The following is a 14,765-nucleotide window of genomic DNA, read 5'->3' as shown; positions in this document are numbered from 1 at the left end:
GGTGAGATCCCTTTGTGATGGTTCACTTGTTGTATCCTATGACTTGTGCATTTGTATGGATGCATATCACATTTCAAAAGAAAAAGCTTTAAAAAAACTGCATAAAATACATATTCAGAGGAGTGGGCCCGGTTTACCCCATCCCCATTTTCTACAGATAGTCATTTTCCATTTGTTTCTGGTTGATCATTCTAGTTATCTAGTTTATTTCTACAATATACATGCTCATTGTGTCCACCACTCCCTTCCATGAATTATTATGCTGAACTTCCCTGCATCTTCCTCCACTTTTATTACCTTTAGCTTCTCTCTCTGACCACTTGCCCATATTTGCACAACTAGGGAGACTTCCTGAGTAACCCTGATCAGAGCCCAAATCAGTGTCTGTCAACAAAACATCTCTGTGGCACCACCCTTGCCCCCTTTGCCACACAGATGGGCACCACAGTGGGACTCAGGTGGGAACACAGAATGTGTCTTCAGATCCTACTGAGCACAGAGTAAGTCTCCTACTTGGTGTTGGTGCTTCTTCATTTTGAGGGGCTGCTAGCGCCCTGCAAGCTAAGCCAGATGACAAATGGAGAGGTCTGCCAGCCCTTTTGTACAGGGGAGAGCTCTAATGGGGAATGGAATTGTTCCCCAGGGAGAGAAACCAACACAACTTCTATAGTAAGTGACCTCATCCTTTATTTCAAAATGTGAAAGCACAGCTAAAGATGGACAGACTTTCTTTTTTTCTCTTTTTTTTTTCATGTTTATTTATGTTTTGAGAGCAAGAGAGATGAGCAGAGGACGGGCAGAGAGAGAGAGGGAGACAGAGAATCCGAAGCAGGCTCCAGCCTCTGAGCTGTCAGCACAGAGCCCAATGAAGGGCTTGAACTCAAAAACCACGAGACCATGACCTGAGACAAAATCAAGAGTCAGATACTTTATCAAACGAGCCACGCTGGTCCCTCTCTCTCTCTCTCTCTCTTTTTTTTTAACTTACACCATGAAAAATTTGCACCAAGTTGCAAAACAAAATTGGAGAACTGACTCTAGAGGAAACAGATATCATTTAGAGACTGGAGAAGAACTTTAAAAAAGAAGTTGCTCGCAGAATGTTTGAGAGAATATATCCGTAAACCAAGCGCAGGTTACTAGGAAGAATAGAGAACAACAAAGAGTTTTTATGAAACAAAAGATATGATGGGTGAAAGAGACAAGTCAGAAGCTGAAACAAGAAGTCAAAGGCATCCAGAAAGATTAAAATAGGAGAGTAAAGACAGGCTCAATCCAAGAGGTAAAATATCTATCTAATAAGGTTTTCAGAAAGAACAACAGCAAAATAAAATAAGAGGGAAGGGCATAAAGAAAAACATAAAAGTCACGTTTGCAAATCTTCAGATCGTAAAGAGCCATGTAACATGCCAGATAGTGTGAATGTGAAATACTTGCATAGAGGTACATATGCACATGCAAGCTTTGCATACAACAAAGAGAGGATCTCAAAGTTTGGCTCTGGGACACCGATGCCAGAACAATCAACTCAAAACCTGCAGAGCAAAAAAATACTTTAAGATACAGACTTTCTTGTTTATTACAAGGGAAAAAAGACAGTGGTTTGATTCTGATGCTTTTCCAGACAAGTCTAATGCCAGCAAGGCCTGGGCTACCATGCCTCCTTCCCTTCTCTTCTACTCTTCCCTTTGAACAGTTGCTTTGGGATCTCCCTGTGGGGTCTGCAAGGAGTGAGGCTGGGTCAGGGTTCTGAGGGCCAGAACTCCTTGCTTAGTGGGCCTCCAGGTGGTGTCTTAGCAGAGGCCCCCTTTGGCACACACAGCTCTGTACGCACTTCTTTATCTTGTCCAGGGAGGGGCAAGTGGCTGGCCCCATTCTCTGGTTTTTCTCAGTTGTAGGTACATCTCAGCATCATGCCTCCCCCCCCCCCACTCCTCTTCTATGGGAATGCTGTCCTCCAGGCTTCCCTGGAGACATCTGAAGAACAACTTCACCCTGTGATCAGACTCTGCTCACCCAGGGGGAATCAGCTGTTCAACAGGCTGGCCACCCACAGTCCTTCTCGCCTCCCTCCCTCCTTGGGATGTTCTAGCTCATTCCTTAATTCTCCCGTTGCTCCCTGTGTGTCTCCGTTTCCCCCGACTGCTTCTTTGGGCCACACAATGTCACTGGGTTGGCAAAACACTGTGTCTTTTCACAGTTACCTGTGAATTCAGTGGTTCTTTCAAAGCCCCTTGAGTGGGGATGGGGTTGGGCTGGCTGAGGGGGGTGGGGATGGGGGTGGGGTCCTTGGGCATCTTATGTCAGAGGGATGTGGCCTGCTGCAGCTCCCCCCCCCTCCTTGCTCCTGCTCCCCACCCTCCCCTTTGGGGGCACCTTGTCTGGTTCTGGCCCTTTCCCCACAGACCCCTGGAAGAGAGGAGGCCTTTGACAGGAATGTGGCTCAGAATCTCCTCAGCCAGAGTGCAGGTTCACCAGCTGAGAGCTCTGAGGGCCTTGTCTGCAGCTGAACTACTCCCTCAGCCCTCTCCGCCAGTCCTGGCTGCGTGACAGCAGGGCAGTGTGGCGTCCAGCTCTGCCTGAGCAGCTTCAGGGCCTACCCTCACCACTCCCTGCATGTGCTATGGAAATGGGTGGAGCTGGGGTCTCACAGGACCCAGGGAAGACCTTCCTGAGGGAGTGGGTTCAGAGGGCCAGGGTTCCTGCAGCTTCGGGAGGCGGGGTGGAGGCCATGTATTGCCCAGGGGCCAGAAGGTCACTCCGCAAAGTGGGAAGGTGGGAAGTGGGGTGCAGGAGAACAGCAGGCAGGAAGATGCAGAGGGGACTGGGAGTCCTAGCAGTTGAGACCTGGGACACTCACCCCGGCTGCTGTGGACACTGATGGACAGGGCTGCTGCCTGGGGCCACCTGTCTCCTGGGAAGTTGGTTTGGCTTGTTTGCTCTGGGGACAGTGGGGGGGGGGGGGGGGGCGGGGGCACTGGGGCCAGGGCCCCCTGATTCAGGCAGGGCTGTGGGCCTGGGAGCTAGAGCCACCCTTTGTCTCCTCCCAGGCTATGCTCCTGTCACCGGGATGTGCCACCCCGTCCGTAGCTGCACTCTGAACCACGAGGATGGCTTCTCCTCGGCGTTCGTGGTGGCCCACGAGACCGGCCATGTGTAAGTGGCTTCGCTGTCCTCACTGCGTGGGGAAGATTGGGGCTCCCCTGTTCTCCTCTGTGCCCTGAGCACTTGAGATGTAATGTCTCCTCTGTATGAAAAGCACTTGGGATGTAATATCCTGACCCCAGCAGTGCACAGGGCAGTTCCCTCAGTAGAATGAACAAATCCAGGGCCACCTTGCTGGGGGTCTTCAAGGCATTATGCCGATCAAGCCCCTGGGCAGGGGCTCCTTACCCCATTTCACACACTAATAACAGGGGCTCTGAGGGAGCCTCGGCCAGAATTAGAGAGCTTGGAGGCAGGGAAGCCACAACCCAACCAGGTGTGCAAGCCCCAGGCGTCCCCTGAATTTGGGGGCCGGGCAAGCTTGATTGTAAACCTCGCAGGGCCGCTGGGTCTGTGCAGGGATGTGCACCCCATCGGTTGAGTGGGTGGAGACTCCGGGCTGCAGACGCCTCCGCCTCCACTGCGTTCTCAAGAAACAGCGCCCCCTGGAGGGCAGGATCCTGAGGGGCAGGCCTCTGCACACTGGCCCCCAAGTGTCCTTGGTTTTAAGAACCGAGCTGGCAGAAAACCCATCTCGGGGCAGACCAGAGAAAACCACGGGGGGAGGGGGGCGGGGAGCCGCTGGGGGAGGTTGGGGCGGCCCCCCCCGCTGCCAGGTCAGTGTGGCAAAGGTGTGGCCAAAGTGAGGCTGCTTTTGTCCCCCGCACAGGCTGGGCATGGAGCACGATGGGCAGGGCAACCGCTGTGGTGACGAGGTGCGGCTGGGCAGCATCATGGCGCCGCTGGTGCAGGCAGCCTTCCACCGCTTCCACTGGTCCCGCTGCAGCCAGCAGGAGCTGAGCCGCTACCTGCAGTGAGTACCTCCCCGTGCGTGTCCCGTGGTGACCCCGCAGCCCTGGGTTCAGCTCTAGGAAGGCGCATGCACAGCACCTCCCCCCCCCACCCCCCCCACCCCCGCCCCCAACCCAATGTGCCTGGGCACAGCCCCAGGCCTCAGCCCTCCAGCCTGGGGCACAGGGGAGGGAGAGGGAGAGCAGTGCAGGTGTGTGTGTGTGTGTGTGTGTGTGTGTGTGTGTGTGTGTGTGGTGGGGGGAGATCCCATTGTCAGGGTGCCCCGCCTGGCCTGAAAAGTGGGCTTAGCAGCTGCACCTTTAATGGGATGCCTGGGTAGCTTACAGCTACCGAGATGCGGAGGCAGCACAGCTGAGAGCTGGAGTGTGCAGACAAGCCCACCACCATGGCTCCAGGAGGGGCTGCGGCTGCCTCCTGGGCTGGACATCCCCCTCTCCCCACAGCACTGAAGGCCGCTTGTGGCACCTCTGTGTCTCCTCACAGCTCCTATGACTGCCTGCGGGATGACCCCTTTGCCCACGACTGGCCGGCGCTGCCCCAGCTCCCAGGGCTGCATTACTCCATGAACGAGCAGTGCCGTTTCGACTTCGGCCTGGGCTACATGATGTGCACGGCAGTGAGTGTCAGGGCACCCTGGGGGGTGGGGAGGGGGCACCTCACCCTGACTGGCTAGCTTCTTAGGAGGCAGCTGGTGTTGGGGCGGCTCCAGAGGGCAGGCCGGAGCAGGCCTCCAGGACGGCAGCCTCTCCCTCTGCATCCACGGCCCCTCACCCACTTGGCACCCAGTGCCCACCTGGCAAGTCCGGACATGGTCCTGGTGACCAGGGCTGTGACCAGGGCATCAGAAGGGATGGCGGGGAAGTACTGGTGAGGCCTCTGCATTGCCTTCAGAGTTCAGGAGGGCTTCCCAGAGGAAGAAGTGAGGTATAAAGGCTAAGTGGGAGGAGAGAACATTCTGGAAGGCAGGAATCACATGTGCAAAGGCCTAGAGGTGAGGGGACATAGCGTACAGAGAACCCACCAGTTGTTACTAGGATCTAGTGCCAGGACAGAGCCAGCAGTAGGAACCCCAGCCATCAGGATTGACTGTACCTGCTGATCAGGGCCCACCCTGTCGCAAGCAGTATGGCGAAAGCATTAGTGTGTGTTAGCATCTGACCTAATGCTCCTCTCAACTGCATGAAGGAAGTATGCAAAGTATTCCCACTTTACAGATGAGGAAACTGAGGACTTAGATAACATGCCTAAGGCCACAGAGCAAGCAAGTGGTGAACTTGGGTACTGATGCAGGTGGTCTAAGCTCTTGCATGACTGCCTAAAGAACTTGGGGGGATTGATTCTCATGACAACAGGAAGCTCTAGAAATGTTTAAAGAGGAGGATAGCATGGCCATATCTGAGTGTCAGCTGGATCCCTCAGGGACATCCTGGAGGAAGAGGTATGGGGATAGCCAAACAGAAAGGCCAGAGAAGAGGCGACTGTGAGGTCCACGGAACAAATACCAAGGGCTGAAGCAAGAGAAGGGCAGAGGGGAGAGCTCCAGGAGGGCTTTAGGGGGTGGAGTCCTCAGCAGGGGGATAGTAGGTGCCCCTAGGGCCCTGCAGTGACAGCCCCTACTAGCCACCAGCCACTCGTACCTGGGCCAGAGGGATGCCCACCAGCCTTCCTGCCAGGTATACTGACTCCCAGCTGTCTGTCCAGACTCCATGGCAGGTGCCGGGGCCAAGGACTGGAGGCTGGGGAGGCCCCTCAGCCACCACAGGGACAGGAAGCAGCTACTGCATGCTGGAGGTTGTCACAACCTCAGAATCATACAGAGCTCAGGGCACCACACGTGGGCCACCATGGGCCACCAAATCGTGCCTGACTCCACCCTGTCCAAGAGGACCCTGGGGGACCCTAAGGGACCTGCAGTGGGAGGCAGCCTGGTGAGCTGCCCCTGCTCTCTCTTCTAGTTCCGGACCTTCGACCCCTGCAAACAGCTGTGGTGCAGCCACCCTGACAATCCCTACTTTTGCAAGACCAAGAAGGGCCCCCCCCTGGACGGGACCATGTGTGCACCTGGCAAGGTGAGTGGGAGCAGAGGGCAGGCAGTGTGACATGCCCAGATCTCCAGGGACAGGCCCTGCACCACAGGCGGAGCTGGGTGAGGGGTCTTCTCCAGGCAACCCTGCCTCCTTCCTAATAAATCCTCACATGTGACACCAGAGTTTCTGTCCCCTCCACTTCGAACCCACTATTTCTTCTGTCGGAGCAAACCTGGTGTCTCAGAGTTTCTCACTCTGCTCCAAGCACCCCCCAACTCAGGAATCCCTACTCTGAGGAGCAGTTTCAGGGTTCTGGCAGTCTTCTGTCCCCCCATGGACACTGTGGGTGACTGGGTCACTTCACTTTAAGGCCAAAATTGGGGGTTGGTGACACCTGGATCCCTAGCCCCAGCATCATCAGGCTTAGCTTAGACTCTCCATCCCTGGGGCCTCTGTGTTTGCCCCCTGGTGGGCACACTTGTTCCCTTGAGGCGGCTCCAGGCTCCATGGCTGGCTGCCCCGGCACCTGCCAGCAGCCTCAGACCCACTTCCCACCCTCCAGCAACTTGACAAAAGATGGGCTTTTCTTACCTTGTCCTTTCTGCCGAAACTCTGGGCTTGGTTCTCACAGGCTCAGATGAAATCACATGCTCACTCTTCAGCAAATCACTTGCTGAGGGCTGGCTCATGTAGGGGAGCCAAAGCGTGGGTGACAGACCACTGATGACAGACCATGTGGGCTCAGCCCACAGAAGCCCTGCAGAGCTGGTGGTTGGGGATGGGGAGTGGGGAGTGCCCACAGCACCTGTGCCCCAACATCAGGCCTAAAAAGGCCCCCAAATCGTCCAGGCCTGAGGTCCCTCCATGCAGGCCTTAAATTCTGGCTACTTTTAGTTCCTGGTAGAGCTTCTTCAAGACACAGATTTCTAAGCCCACTCTTAAAGATTTTGGTTTAGGGTAAGGATCAGGAATTACTTTTGTTTTTGTTTTGTTTTGTTTTGTCTTATTTTTAAATTATTTTTTAATTTTTAATTGTAATAAATTTAGTAATTTAATTTTTTAATATTTTCCCTTTTAACCATCTTCTACAATTCCATGGCCTTTTAGTACATTCACAGTGTTGTGCACCTGTCACCATTATGTAGTTCTAGAACTTCTTCATCACCTCAAAGGGAGACCCCATTAAGCAGTGACTCCCCTATTAAGCTGTCTCCAGCCCCTGGCAACCACTAATCTGCCTCTGTCTCTAAGGATTTTCCCATTCTCAAATTCCACATGAATAGAATCACACAATATGTGGCCTTTTGTGTCTGGCTTCTCTTGTTGAATGTTATTAAGGTTCATTTGTATTGTAGCATGTGTCAGTGTTTTATTCCTTTTTATGACTGAATAATATTCTACCTCATGCTTAGACCACAATTCGTTTATCTGTTCATACATTGATGGACAGTTTGATTGTTCCCACCTTTTGGTATTTGTGAATAGCGCTGCTATAAACACCTGTGTACAAATTTTTGCTTGAAGCTCTGGGAATTGTTGTGGTTTTTTGTTTTTTGTGTTTTGTTTTGTTTAATCAAAATTTATTTATTTATTTTCAGGAAGAGAATTTAGTGATTCATCACTTACATATAACACCTAGTGGACATCCCAACCAGTATCTTCCTTAGAGGCCATTACCCCTTTAGCCCTTCTCCCCACCCAACACCCCGCCAGCAACCCTCAATTTGTTTTCTCTATTTAGGAGTCTCTTATGGTTTGTCACCCGCTCTGTTTTTATCTTATTTTTGCTTTCTTTCCCTTATGTTCATCTGTTTTGTATCTTAAATTCCACAGATGAGTAAAATCATATGATATTTGTCTTTCTCTAACTGACTTATTCTGCTTAACTAATATACTCCAGTTCCATCCATGTTGTTGCAAATGGCAAGACTTCATTCTTTTTCATTACCGAGGAATATTCCATTAAATATATATACCACATCTTCTTTATCCATTCATCAGTCATTGGGCATTTGGGCTCTTTCCATACTTTGGCTATTGTTGATAGTGCTGCTATAAACGTTGGGGTGCATGTGCCCCTTTGAATCAGCATTTTTCTATCCTTTGAATAAATACCTAGTAGTGCAATTACTGGGTTGTAGGGTAGTTCTAGTGTTAATTTTTTGAGGAACGTCCACACTGTTTTCCCAACCCCATTTGCTCAAGAGACTCTCTTTTTCCCATTGGATATTCTTTCCTGCTTTGTCAAAGGTTAGTTGGCCATACGTTTGTGGGTCCACTTCTGGGTTCTCTATTCTGTTCCATTGAGCTAAGTGTTTTTGTGCCAGTACCATACTGTCTTAATGATTACAGCTTTGTAATACAGCTTGAAGTCTGGAATTGTGATACTCCAACTTTAGTGTTCTTTTTCAGGATTGCTTTGGCTATTCAGGGTCTTTTCTGGTGCCATACAAATTTTAGGATTGTTTGTTCTAGCTCTGTGAAGAATGCTGGTGTTATGTTAGGGTGGGAACTGGTGATTTTTAAGAGTGCGCCCAGGTGATTTGGCAATGCCCCCAGACTTCACGAGCTGTTAGAAGTTCGAGGTGGGTTGTTGTTAGTAATATACCAGGGATCTCGTAAAGCCAGAACTGACCACATAGCCCTCCTCCCGCACAGGAGCTCAGTGGAGGGAACACGGGCCCAGGAGCATTTGCCACATACCTTATGACCAGCTTTGTAAACACTGAGCTGGGGGCTGAGACTAGCTAGCATGGCTTCCTGCCCCATCCGTGTCCTTACTTTCGACCCGTCCACCCTGCACAGAGAGAAGGTGGATGCGGTGGGAGGCAGTCCTGCACAGGCTTTTACCCCACAGGACCCCCAGCCGCTGGGAGGAACATGGGCCAGAGAATGCCTGCACTTCCAGCCAGTCGGCCCCTCCCCCCCTTTTCTTGTGAGGAGGGTGAGGGGAGGTGGTGTCTGGTAAGAAAGGTGCCCAGATGTGGCCAAAGTGCTCCTCCTCACAGAAACCACTGACCTGGCCACTGCCCTTCCTTCATTTTAGGTGGTGGGACCCTGGTTCGTTTAGTCCAGTAAATAAAATTACATTCTGTTTGTTAAATAACAGAGCAATGCTGAAGGCATCCGGGGCAGAGCTGGGGCTGGGGTCAGCCCACCCTGGTTCACAAGAGCACAGGGGAAAACTGACCCACATCAGGGATTCTTGGTGTGTGTGGAGGGGGTGGGTGCAGGGACACAGGAAGAGGCAGGCGCACATCCTGGGACCTATCACACTCCTCTGCCTGTGTGTGTTTGTATGTTGCAGTCTTACTCGTTATTGCGTGTAATTTTTTATTTGGGAGGCAGCCCTCCCTTACCTTCCCCTTTCCTGCAAAATAGGGGAGTGAGGAGGGCACAGGCAGAAGTCTGGCCTCATTGGAGAAATAGCAGGACATCTCAGGGATGGGGAGGCATGGCTGTGAAGAGTTCAGCTGTCCCTTTCCCTCTGGCCCCAGGACCACCACCACCCCCCCCTCCTGCAGGGAGTGACAGAGCTTAGGCTCAGGACACAGTGTGGCCTCCTAGGATCCTCATTGTCCACATTCTCCAGCAGCTCATCCCAAGCACGTTGTCCCCTCTTGGCCTCCACAGCCAGATTATGCCCCTGCTTACTCAGTGTTGTGTATCCACCATTTCCCAGAGACAGAACAATCCGTACCTACATTCCACACACAGGGATGACCTAGAGAGAGCAAACAAATGAACCATCCGCCTTCCACCCTCTAGGTTCATGGCGAGCCTGCCCTGGGTCAGAATCTGTGAGGACCGGGTAGGCAGGGGATGTCAACAGCACCCTTGGGGTTCGGGGCCCCGTGCCTCAGAGAGATGAAGCAGAGAGGATCAAGGTGGGGAGGAGCAAGGGCCAGTGGTGTATGGCTCTCCCATGGAATCAAGAGGTGGGTTTGGCTGAGAGGGGAGAGGGGAGCGTGTTGCCCTCTGACAGAGAAGTGGGCAGTGGGCCTGAGCATCAGTCTGCTTGGTCAGATTCATTCATTCATTCGTTCCTTCACATTCACTGCATGTGTCTTGCGCCTCCACCTCCTTCAGACCTTACTGTCTGTGGCGGTCAGCCATGAACATGAAGAGGCAGTGAGGACGGGCCTGGGGAGTGGCCAGTTGGGGAACCCAGAGAGACTTCCCAGTCATTGACCCCCACTGACGCCCGAAAAGTGAGAGGAGCAGTCCAGGTGGGAGACAGTGCAGGGCGGGAGCCTGGTGAGGAAGGCCAGGGAGGGCAGATGAAACAGGGAGCACTTGTGTTTCATAGTACAGTGTATTTACATAAAATTTGACATGGAGGAAGGCCAAGAGATCAGAGAAACAGTTTGTCATAGATCCCGAAGGAAGGGTTCCAGGGGGCCATGCTCCGAAGTACCAGGGTGGGTCAGGTTAGGAGGCAAAGCATGGGAGCAGCTGTGGTTTCTGTAGAAAGGAACAGGTGAGGCAGGGTAAGCAGGCTTGGGATTGGTCAGTGTGAATAATTTCAGTGGGCAGGAGGGACTGATACCTCTGGTATCATCCAGTACCTTTCCCCAGGAGTGATTCGAACAGGAGAAGGTGACCTTGAATGTGAGAGTCTGGTAGAGGAAGTGTTTGGGTCATCAGCTCTGGATTATTGGTTGGTTTGCATTTAAAAATCCCGCTACTGGGTGAGTTGTTTACTATCCTTAGAAACTGGCTAATCCTGGAAGAGGCAGTCCCTTTAGGGTCAGCAGGCATCCAGATGTCAAAGCATCAGAATCCAGGAAACAAAAAACTTGGTGATTACCCATGGCTCCCCAGGAGGCTACAGTGACAGCCTGTCCCTGTCGTGCCCTGTTCAGGGTGCTGGCAACGTTGCTCAAATCTGCTGCCAGACAGGCACGCCCTGGAGCAGAGACAGGCCAAGCACAGAGGGTCCTTTCAGGTGCCCTCTGCCCCACAGGCCAGGCTGGTGGGCTCACCTTGCCCTCCCTGATTGAGCCAGGGTTGGAGCAGAGGGGGGTCAAAGATGGCTCCCACCTCAGCATGTTGGCAGGAAAGAGTCCTCCAAGTGCTCTCACATTGACACACAGCATCTTGGGGAAGCAACACCCACTCTCCGTTTTCATGAATTTAGTTTCAGAGACACGGGCCTGGTGTAAGGGCCCCATGATGCCCCTGTGTCATGCCTCATGTTTCCCTTGCACAGCTGAGAGGGGGCAAGCAGGCATAGTGACAGGGGCAGCCCAGGATCTGGACCCAAAAGTTCAAGCCCTGGGTCTCCTTCCTCACCATGTGACCTCGGGCATCCTTTCTCTTCTCAGGCAAGTCACCTAAGTGTCCAGCTCACTTATCTTCACAGGCTCCTGGCATGTGGTACCCACCTGGCACATGCTGGCAGGTAGAGGAAGGCTGAGGACCGCAGTGGTTCAGAAATGCTAACTGTGCACTTCCCTGAAACAGGCAGTCTACCTTTCAGGCTTTCAGAGCAACCCAGCAGAATTCCTGGCCCCTGCCTGGATGCATCAGTGTTCTCTACGGTATTATCCTGTGAAGCAGCTCCCTTGGATTTGTCACAGGCTCAGGATTCACTCAGGACAGGTGGCTTTGTGCTTTTAAATGTTTCAGCCTCTCTATTGTATGAAATATTTGAAGGCATTTAAACATATGTTTATAAAGCATTTTTAATAACCTTAAACATGTTTTTTAAAATAATAGCACTGAGGCATCGGAGTATGAAATTGTTCATGTGGGGCGATGTCAAATGCTCGTAGTCATTCAGGAGGAAATAAAACAAAATATCGGAAGGATGTCTTCTGAGTGGTGGAATTAAGGGTAGTTTTCCTTTCTTTCTGCCTTGCTTCGTGTTCTCTACAATGCATGTGTATTGCCTCTGTGCATTTGGACCCAAATTTTTGGGAGAGGTGGCCCATCACAATGTGGGATGTTCTGAGTTGTCCTGAGCCCAGCTTCCTATTTCCAGACTTGGCACCAATTTGTCCCATAGGGACAAGGGTACCACTGTCTGGCCTCCTCCATCCTCCTGGTCCTTGGTGCCCTCGACCAGCAGTGACTTGGAAGTTAGACCCCAGTCACAGCCTTCAGAGATGCCAAGAGCCCTCACTCCCTCTGTGTCTGAGTCAGCTCAGGGTGCTGTAACAAAAATGCCATAGACTGGGGGATTCAACAGCCAACATTTGTCTCTCCCAGTTCTGGAGGCTGGAAGTCTGAGATCAGGATGCCAGACGGGTCAGGTTCTGGCGACAGCTGCAGAATGCCATCTGCCCTTGCTGTGTCCTCACGTTTCAGAGACAGAAATAGTCTTTCTAGTGTCTTATTATAAATGTGCCAATCTCATAAGGGGCTTCACCCTCATGACCACCAGGTCATGTGATGGGTCTAATACCATCACATTGGTGCTTAGGCTTGAACATAAGAATTTGGGGAGGATGCAAACATTCATTCCACAGCATCTTCTTACCTGGGCCGTCTTCCCTGCCTGCCAGCCCCACCTTGCACCACCAGCTGGGGGGCCACCAGCCAGTGTTTCTGTGGGTTCTTTCCTTCTCTTCCATGATTGAGTGAGGGGCACTTTGGGGTAAGATATGAGGTAACTGTGGTCTGGAAGGTCATGACCAGCATCATTGGTGGCCTGCAGACACATCTGCCTGACCCCAGGCTTGCCAGCTGTGCACCAGCCTTATGATGGTGGAGCCTTTGACTGCTTGCCCAGAGCCTGGGAAGGAGAATCTGGAGAGTGGAAGACTCTGTCTCACCTCACAAGGGCTCACACTGGTATGAAGGCAGGTCTGGGAGTCCCTTGGTAGGTTAGGAAGGGTGAGAAGCCTATGGAAGGAAGGAAGGAAGGAAGGAAGGAAGGAAGGAAGGAAGGAAGGAGAGGGAGAGAGGGAGGGAGAAAGGAAGGAAGGGAAAGAAGAAGGAAGGAAGGAAGGAAGGAAGGAGAGGGAGAGAGGGAGGGAGGAAGGAAGGAAGGGAAAGAAGAAGGAAGGAAGGAAGGAAAAGAAGAAGGAAGGAAGGAAGGAAGGAGAGGGAGAGAGGAAGGGAGGAAGGAAGGAAGAGAAAAAGGAAGTAAGGGAGGGAGGAAGGAAGGGAGGGAGGAAGGAAGGAAGGGAAAAAGGAAGGAAGGAAGGGAGAGAAGAAGGGAGGGAGGGAGGAAGGGAGAGAAGAAGGAAGGAAGGGAGAGAAGAAGGGAGGGAGGGAGGAAGGAAGGAAGGGAGGAAGGAAGGGAGAGAAGAAGGAAGGAAGGAAGAGAGGGAGAGAGGGAGGGAGGAAGGAAGGAAGGGAAAGAAGAAGGAAGGAAGGAAGGAGGAAGGAAGGGAGAGAGGAAGGAAGGAAGGGAAAGAAGAAGGAAGGAAGGAGGAAGGAAGGGAGGGAGGAAGGAAGGAAGGAAGAGAAAAAGGAAGTAAGGGAGGAAGGAAGGGAGGGAGGGAGGAAGGAAGGAAGGGAAAAAGGAAGGAAGGAAGGGAGAGAAGAAGGGAGGGAGGGAGGAAGGAAGGGAGAGAAGAAGGAAGGAAGGGAGAGAAGAAGGGAGGGAGGGAGGAAGGAAGGAAGGGAGGAAGGAAGGGAGAAAAGAAGGAAGGAAGGAAGGAAGAGAAGAAGGGAGGAAGGAAGGGAGAGAAGAAGGAAGGAAGGAAGGAAGGAAGGAAGGAAGGAAGGAAGGAAGAGAAGGAAGGAAGGGAGGGAGGGAGGAAGAAAGGAAGGAAGGGAAAGAGGAAGGAAGGGAGGGAGGAAGGAAGGAAGGGAAAAAGAAAGGAAGGAAGGGAGGAAGGGAGAGAAGGAAGGAAGGAAGGGAGGGAGGAAGGAAGGAAGGAAGGAAGGGAGAGAGGAAGGAAGGAAGGAAGGAAGGAAGGAAGGAAGGAAGAGCTGAGGCAGGCTCCCAAGCAGAGATGTGCACAGGGGTAGGGGAGGCAGGCATGGGTTTGTCTGAGAGCGGAGAATCAGGAGGGAAGCGTGGCAGTGACGTGGGTACAGAGTTGGCAGCATGGCTCCCTAGGAACGGACTCTGAGACAGAGATCCAATTGTGGGCATCTTCCTGGGGAACGCCTGCAGGATCACCGTCTGTGGGAAGAGTGAGGCATCAAATAGCAATATAGCCACGTTATGGGTCTCAGCAGACCCCACCCAAAGCTCTGGGCTGAACTTTCAGACCTGTGCCCAACTTTGACCAGTGGTTGGCTGTGGCTATTCCCAGGAAAGAGGCATGACTCTGGGCTAGGCAGCGCTCTTTGGCTGAGGGCATTTCCTGGAGAAGGACTCAACTGTGAGCACAGACAACCAACACACTTCATGGCTGGGGGAGCGAGAGCCTCAGTCCTGAAGGGGGATGTCTTTTTGGCATCTGCTGCCCTGGGTGTGGGGGAAGGAAGTGGAGTGTTAGGCTTCCTGAGCAGCAGCATTTGCAAAGGCTGCGAGGGAAGCAAGTGTGGTCTGTCCAGAGACCAGTCAGTGTCTGGGTGCCTGGCATGGTGGTGGGCAATGAGGCAGGAGGGGCGAGTAGGAGCCGGTCATGCAGGGCCAGGCTAGGCTAAAGAGCTAGTCTGAATCCTGCAGCAGCAGGAGCCTGCAGAAGGTTTTGAGAGAAGAGCAGAGGTGAATCCACCATGAATCTTAGGATGCGTGTGCTCCAGCACCTCATACTTCCATTGGGCCCCTTACGATGTCATGTGTTCACATGGTCATGTGTTTTCGTAAAGTTT

At 52.5% G+C, this 14,765-nt stretch overlaps 1 protein-coding gene across 1 annotated transcript in view; it reads left to right on the top strand.

Annotated features, from left to right (window-relative positions):
- The window catches only part of ADAMTS2 (ADAM metallopeptidase with thrombospondin type 1 motif 2), a 242,979-nt gene that overhangs the window by 189,265 nt on the left and 38,949 nt on the right, over positions 1–14,765 (top strand). The window contains exons 7-10 of the mRNA XM_053907583.1: positions 3,051–3,156; positions 3,875–4,018; positions 4,501–4,633; positions 5,973–6,086. Of these exons, the coding sequence (XP_053763558.1) occupies positions 3,051–3,156; positions 3,875–4,018; positions 4,501–4,633; positions 5,973–6,086 (497 nt within the window). The remainder of the gene's footprint in view (positions 1–3,050; positions 3,157–3,874; positions 4,019–4,500; positions 4,634–5,972; positions 6,087–14,765) is intronic.

This window comes from Panthera pardus, unplaced genomic scaffold (genome assembly GCF_024362965.1).
Source record: "Panthera pardus isolate Hobbes unplaced genomic scaffold, ASM2436296v1 HiC_scaffold_2, whole genome shotgun sequence".
NCBI classification, from domain to species: domain Eukaryota; kingdom Metazoa; phylum Chordata; class Mammalia; order Carnivora; family Felidae; genus Panthera; species Panthera pardus.
This window is presented reverse-complemented; position numbering and strand designations above follow the sequence as displayed.